Source organism: Sebastes umbrosus, chromosome 8 (genome assembly GCF_015220745.1).
Source record: "Sebastes umbrosus isolate fSebUmb1 chromosome 8, fSebUmb1.pri, whole genome shotgun sequence".
Classification (NCBI taxonomy): domain Eukaryota; kingdom Metazoa; phylum Chordata; class Actinopteri; order Perciformes; family Sebastidae; genus Sebastes; species Sebastes umbrosus.
In genome coordinates, this window is record NC_051276.1 from 13,877,518 (window position 1) to 13,885,294 (window position 7,777).

The following is a 7,777-nucleotide window of genomic DNA, read 5'->3' on the forward strand; positions in this document are numbered from 1 at the left end:
ATGGCATTACAGTACAAGGAAAGATAAAATGGATAAAATATGTTATTGAGGCCTTTAGCCATTTGTCTGAAGACTTTAAGTCGGTGCATTGTGTGTGGCTGTTGTTTTCAAGCTCCACCACCTGTTGTTTGTTTGGAGACCAGAAGCGATAATCCTCTTCCGTGGCTTTCAGTGCAAACCTGTCAAACATATCAACGCCTGACTTTATTTGTTTTTATGGTTTTTATGTTCTTCTATTTTCACCCGTTTTGTGCTTCTGAAAGGTTAAACAGTTTGTGCAGACTGGTTTACAGCAACTAGATAAAAATGTGTCAGTATAATTCCTAGAAGATTCCTGGAAGTGTGATGCAAAAGAATATATGATTACATGAAGCAGCAGCTCTCAAATATGGGATATTTTACTTATTAACAGTGCAGAAAAGAAGCCTTTGATGATTGTAATAAAACATTCCTCCAGTTCTGAAAAATGAAGTCAATGCGGAAGTGCCTTAAACTTGCATTCTTTCTAATAGCCAGCAGGGGGCGACTCCTCTGGTTGCAAAAAGAAGTCTGATTGTATAGAAGCCTATGACAAAATGACCCTACTTCTCTCATGATTTATTACCTCAGTAAACATCGTAAACATGAGTTTATGGTCTCAATCGCTAGTTTCAAGTCTTCTTCAATACAGCGTGATGTTCATTTAGTAAATGATGGTCCCATTTAATGTCAAATAGACCATAAAGCAGGGTATGCTTTAGGAAGTGGCTACCTTGTGATTTACAGGTCGCTACCACGGGTTTGTTCGGTCTGGGAGTGTTCTGTATTTTTGTCTTACAACTTTAACCCTTTCACAGTGTGTTTTCAGTTCATGAAAGTTAATATTAACATTTTGGTCGCCTAAAAATGTCTTATTCAGCGTTCAGTTGTACTTAGCTCCACTGTCTTGTGTCACTTCTGGTTGCAAAAGGTCAAAATGGTGACGGCCAAAATGCCGAACTGGAGGCTTCCAAACTGTAGTCCACAAACCAATGGGTGACGTCACAGGGACTACATCCACTTCTTATATACAGTCTATGGTTAAACAACATTTAAACGTATCATTTAACTGATATACAGACGTAGGCAAAGTTGTTGGTAACGTTCCGTTAAAGAGAGAAAAACCCACAATAGTCACTGAAATAACTTGAAACTGACAAAAGTAATAATAAATAAAAATTTACTGAAAATGAACTAATGAAAATCAGATATTGTTTTTGAATTGTGGTTCCACAGAATCATTTTAAAAAACAAACTAATGAAACTGGCCAGGACAAAAATGATGGTACCCCTAGAAAAGATGTAAAATAATGTGACCATAGGGACATGTTAAACTAAGGTGTGTCCTGTAAATAGCATCACAGGTATCTTCAAACTTGTAATCAGTCAGTCTGCCTATTTAAAAGGTTAAAAGTAGTCACTGTGCTGTTTGGCATCATGGTGTGTACCACACTGAACATGGACCACAGAAAGCTAAGGAGAGAGTTGTCTCAGGAGATCAGAAAGAACATTATATACCTTCATGTTAAAGGTAAAGGCTATAGGACCATCTCCAAGCAGCTTGATGTTCCTGTGACTACAGTTGCACATATTATTCAGAAGTTTAAGGTCCATGGGACTGTAGCCTACCTCCCTGGACGTGGCCGCAAGGGGAAAATTGATGACATATTGAAGAGACGGATAATACGAATGGTAACCAAAGAGCCCAGAACAACTTCCAAAGAGATTAGAGGTGAACTCCAAGGTCAAGGTACATCAGTGTCAGATCGCACCATCCGTCGCTGTTTGAGCCAAAGTGGACTTAATGGAAGACGACCCAGGATGACACCAAATCATAAAAAAGCGAGACTGGAATTTTCCAAAATGCATATTGACAAGCCACAAAGCTTCTGGGAGAATGTCCTTTGGACAGATGAGACAAAACTGGAGCTTTTTGGCAAGTCACATCAGCTCTATGTTCACAGACGCAAAAATGAAGCATCCAAAGAAAAGAACACTGTACCTAATGTGAAACATGGAGGAGGCTCGGTTATGTTATGGGGCTGCTTTGTTGCATCTGGCACAGGGTGTCTTGAATCTGTGCAGGGTGCAATGAAATCTCAAGACTATCAAGGCATTCAGGAGCGAAATGTGCTGCCCAGTGTCAGAAAGCTTGGTCTCAGTTGCAGGTCATGGGTCCTCAAACAGGATAATGAGCAAAAAAACAGAGCTAAAAACACCCAAGAATGTCTAAGAACTAAACATTGGACTGTTATGAAGTGGCCTTCTATGAGCCCTGATCTAAATCCTATTGAACATCTGTGGAAGGAGCTGAAACATGCATTCGGAGAAGGCACCCTTCAAACCTGAGACAGCTGGAGCAGTTTGCTCACGAGGAGTGGGCCAACATACCTGTCAACAGGTGCAGAAGTCTCATTGAGAGTTACAGAAATCACTTGATTGCAGTGATTGCCTCAAAAGGTTGTGCAACAAAATATTAAGTTAAGAGTACCATCATTTTTGTCTAGGCCAGTTTCATTAGTTTGTTTTTTTAAATGATTCTGCTGAACCATAATTCAAAAACAATATCTGATTTTCATTAGTTAATTTTCAGTGAATTTTTATTTGTTATTACTTTTGTCAGTTTAAAGTTATTTCAGTGACCATTGTGGGTTTTTCTCTCTTTAACGGAACGTTACCAACAACTTTGCCTACGTCTGTATGCCTTCACCCAATGTCAGATGGGATCGGCTCCAGCCCCCTGCGGCCCTGAATAGGATAAGCGGTTACAGATAATGGATTTAACTGATGTATGTGCTTAAAATGCTTCATTTTTATGAAATCCCTTCTCTTCATACATTCTTCTTCTTACTTTGTTAGTCAAGAGCTATCATGTTATCAATTTGAGCCCAAATAATAAAGGGGCATTAAATGTACAAGTGTTGGCATCATCAAAGGGTCACTTTTTGGGTCACTCCAACCCCAGACATGCCGGATAAATGCATAGAATGCCAATGTAGGAAAGCTATAGGGATTTTCTATAGTGACCACCAGTGAAACTCAGGAATGCGGTATATGTTTGGGTGTTAGGAGAATTAGGCTTAGAGGCCTCAAGGCTGCAGGTGTAGCATGAACCCAGAGTGTCAGGAAGCTGAGATCGGTGCTCTCATAACAGCTCTGACATTCATCCCTCACGTGTTCTAACCTCTTTAGCCTCTATCCCTTTCAACCCTCCATTTCTCACACATCTTCAACCAGCTTACGGCTTCTTATTAACCTGTTTTCTCACTCCTTCTCCTCTAATCCTTCATTTCACTCTGGCCCACCAACTTTCCATTGATTCCCTGTCCTGTCTCGTTCTCACAGTTTAAGGGTGGGAAACAAAGCAGTGTGTCTATGTTTAAGCTGTGTCATGTGGCCCCGCAAGGAAAGAATAAAACATAATTATTTAAATGTGACATGAGAAAAGGACAGAGTGTAGGAAAGGCTGTGCATTCCTGACACATTTATCCATTCTGATCAAATAAGGATTGATAATAGAATAGAAAGGTAACATGGTAGCATCCCACCAAAAGTCTCTGTGTCCTGGATCTAATTTTCCAGTTACTGTGAAGACCAGTGCTCCTAATGAACTGTATGATGCCTCCAACTAAACACATTATTTGCTTTTTGCACCCAGGAGGTGATAAATGCCCTCAAACAGACGTGGCATGTCTACTGCTTTCTGTGCGCTTCCTGTCAGCAGCCAATCAGAAACAACACCTTCCACCTGGAGGATGGAGAACCATACTGTGAACAAGGTGAGTGATGAGGACACATCGACCACGCTGATAGGGCTGATGAAGGATGTATCACAGTAGAACACAAAAGTCAGTGGATGGAAAGACACAAGTAGCTCTCTGTTGTGAAAAGACTTTTATTTTGTTGCCAACAAAAACAAAGAAAGTGATGATGTTTTGTTCTGTGTGTGTTATACCATGTTGCTTTGTCTGTAAAAAGACTTCTACAGTAGGTTTGGGACTAGCTGCCACGGCTGTGAGTTCCCCATCGAGGCTGGAGACAAGTTCCTGGAGGCCCTCGGTTACACCTGGCACGACACCTGCTTTGTCTGCACTGTAAGTGAAGGCTTCACGGTATATTCACACTACAGTTCATTGAGAGAGCTTCATGCCTTTGAGCTGTGAGGGCAAGGCAGTGCATCCAGATGGAATAGACACAAACGTGGAAACTCCAGTCAGAAAGGGCCAGAGCAGGGGGCCTAAACCTGGGTCAGTAGTGATGTGCGGTCACAATGGTAACCACCACTGCCGCCAACCATACCATCAACTTTTAACAATCACTCAACTTGTTTACCACATTGTTCTAGTCATTAATAACAAAAAAAATAGTTAATAAATAAATTAATCAATTAAAATAAATTGTTGCAGCAATTTGGGAATTGATACCATTTGTTACACAGATTTGGTGCTAAATTAAACCATTTTTTACAAATCGAATATTAATAAAAATGATCAATAATCCCTCCAAAATACCACATTAAGTCACCAAGACCTTGAGGAACACCATAGAAAAAGCCATGCTGGGATTTGGTATCAAAAACTTTTGACATTTTGAGATTTCTGCAAGACTTGCATTTATTGGCAATTAGATGGCGAGCGCTTCTGTTCTTGAAACTGCTCAGAAACCCCCTTATTGTCAATATACCTAGGGAAGCCATCCATCCACTGAATGCTCTAGGTCTGTAGTTAGTGGCTATAAAGTTTCATGAGGCTGTGATTATCCTAGAGGTCACCACAGGTCATTTTATACAGTGAGGTCAAGTTTAAAAACAATGGTCTCACTACAATGAAATGGCTACTATGGGGATTAACATCATCACACATGAATACAGTTGGGCTCATTGGATCCACAAGAGTCTCAGCTTTACAGTCATACCCAATTTATGTAATTCAAGACTGTTTAAGTACCCCAGTATGCAGAAATATTCAAATACACTCAAACACTCATTCAAAAAACTGCATGTTTTTGCCCCAAACTGCATGTGATTATCATAAAGTGGGCATGTCTGTAAAGGGGAGACTCGCAGGTACCCATAGAACTCATCTTCAGTCACATATCTTGAGGTCAGAGGTCAAGGGACCCCTTTGAAAATCGCCATGACAGTTTTTCCTCGCCGAAATTTAGCCCAACTTCGTAGCGTTATTTAGCGTTCTGCTTTAGCGTCAAGCTAGCATGCCATGGTTTGTACCAAAAGATTCTTTAGGTTTTCTAGTTTCATATGATTCCAGTATCTTCACTCTATCTTGACAAATCTGCCTGCAACAACCTCTTTGACTTGGTGGATCTTTATTGTCATCAATAAAGGTTCAGATTCAGAATCTCTCACAGTGATGTGATAAATGCATTATTTCTAAGGAGATAGTGAGATATATCCATGAAGAGTTGAAACATTTTCTGGACAACTTTACGTCTGTAACCTTTCTACCTGTGTCTATGTGTCTCTTTTCCTTCAGGTGTGCTGCACCACCCTGGAAGGCCAGAAATTCTTCTCCAAGAAAGACAAACCTCTTTGCAAGAAACACGCTCACACACTGAAGATATGAATCTCTGACTTTCTTCACAGCCGTACATTCTCCCTCGGTTGATGCAGTGGGAAGGCCTCTTAACAGTTCTTGCAACAATAAAACTCAAGCACTACTCGTATAAGTATAGCGGTCAGAATAAGGAAACACTGCCATGTATGCAAAAGTGAATTTATTCTTGTCCAGGGATCCAGACTCATTGTAAAACATAATCTACAGTACTGCTTAATAACTGTTTCTACCAATTTTCACCCAAAATACTGATTTTCATGGATGCTCATGCACCCAGAATTAGAACAGTTTTACTGCCAAATGGTACAGCGTATGTGTGGAATACCACTAGCAATCACCAAAGTCGGACAAGTAGGATTTTGTGATCCTAGTCTTTATTTCTTAATCTAGAGTTTAATCTTGATTTTCTCAGAAGCACATTAGGGGTGAAATCCTCACATCTACCATCGTAAGTCAGTCAGTGAACAAAGAGGCTCCGGTAACCTGTTAAATCACACAACGCTTGAAATTAGACAGTACCAGAAATATACGTGTATATTCATACTTATACTATAGGAGTTCAGAGAGAGGAGGATATTGGCAATTATTTTCTAAGCAGGTGTTTATTTTTGTTAGTGGTAATGTTTGTGAAGCTGTAATCAAATTAAACAATCTGATCCACAGCTATTACGTTTCAAGAGAATATCCAATTTCCTGTGTCAAACTTTATTTTATCAGAATCTGCGTTAAAAATGTCCAGACTGTGCTTGTACTAGTTGTTTTAATACAGGTGAGCTGAATGTCTGGAATGATGATGAAACCCCTTCTTGCTTTTGATCAGTGCATAGAATTATTTGAACTTTTTCTTATTTTTCAAATGAATTTTATGTATTTTATGATTTTTTTTTAAAATTTGTTTGTCATGTGAAACTTGGCTAAAATGTTACCGGTTTCAAAACAAGTCAAACAAACTTAGTCATATACAACAGTGAGGCACTTGAGAAAATGGTCTTGATTTTATGGAGGACATAATTGGCCCTAAATATACATACAAAATAGATAAATGTATGACAAAGTATGATTTTTCCTTACTATGATAGACTGACATATCTTGACAATTGCATAGTGTTGGCACAAATGTGTTTTCTATACTGAGTGCCATATAGTTTAATGAATCATATTCATATTTTTACTTATTTTACCTCATCTTATTATATATATTTATTTTGTATTTTATAATAATTGCATTAATTTCTGGTTGATTCGGTCCTCCATATGCTTCATAAAAGTGAGTAGCTCTTTCTGTGAAACTCTAATAATCTTTGTGTAGTAAACTGTATATTTCATTTTGTTTATAGAGGTGAGAAATGTCTTATCTGACAATATGTATTTAACTGTTTGGGTAACTGGGTTTTTGCTTTTGCAGGGAATGGATGAGGGGTAGTTTCTTCTCTGTTTTTAGTGTCTCACATGACTGTCCACTAACCGTCCCAGCATGTTGACTTGGAGATATTTACTTTTCATTATGGCAGAGGGGTATATATGGTCTATTTTTAAAACACTGAGAACAGAACAAATGGTAGCACTCTGATTCATTTCATGTAATTATCATTAAAGAAAGCTGGGTTTTTACTGTATGTGTACAGTAACAGTTTACAGCGGTAATCAAACATGGTTAATTTCCACCTACAGAACTGCAGTTGGTACTATTAAAATGGATCTGAGTTGTTGAATAAATGATGCGCTCTTAAACCCCCAAGAGAAATATCCTGTGTTTCTTCATGTTTGCTTTTTTTCTAAGCCCATGTAATACTATCTTACCACACTAAACTTCCTGTATTATTGCTTGAGAAACCACACATGGCAGTACAGAGGAGACATAAGCAGTGTGAAATGCAGATTTCAACGCATGTTGAGCTGGGCTGAGAAAGGTCAAAGGAGGCAGATATAAAAAAGAAACAGAGCGGTGAACTGGATACTGTGACAGCAGAGAATCTGTGGATGTGTTTATTATTTAAATATTTGTATTACGCTTCCACAAGACAAATTAACAAACCAAATGTTCACATAGACCAACATCACCCCCTACACATTGATGGGGATTTGTCCAATTGTGAAACTAGAGCAGAAAAGGTTGCTAGATCTCTTGAAACTTTAGCTTCAACTGTTTGGGTTTGAGCTGTATAATGACAAAGACAATAGTATCC

At 38.9% G+C, this 7,777-nt stretch overlaps 1 protein-coding gene across 4 annotated transcripts in view; it reads left to right on the forward strand.

Annotated features, from left to right (window-relative positions):
- The window catches only part of pdlim5a (PDZ and LIM domain 5a), an 85,478-nt gene extending 78,149 nt beyond the window's left edge, over window positions 1-7,329 (forward strand). For all 4 annotated transcript variants that reach the window (XM_037778429.1, XM_037778428.1, XM_037778430.1 and 1 more), the window contains 3 exons: window positions 3,677-3,797; window positions 3,997-4,112; window positions 5,511-7,329. In XM_037778429.1, the coding sequence (XP_037634357.1) occupies window positions 3,677-3,797; window positions 3,997-4,112; window positions 5,511-5,600 (327 nt within the window). In that variant the 3' untranslated portion in view covers window positions 5,601-7,329. The remainder of the gene's footprint in view (window positions 1-3,676; window positions 3,798-3,996; window positions 4,113-5,510) is intronic.
- The last annotated feature ends 448 nt before the right edge of the window (window positions 7,330-7,777 follow it).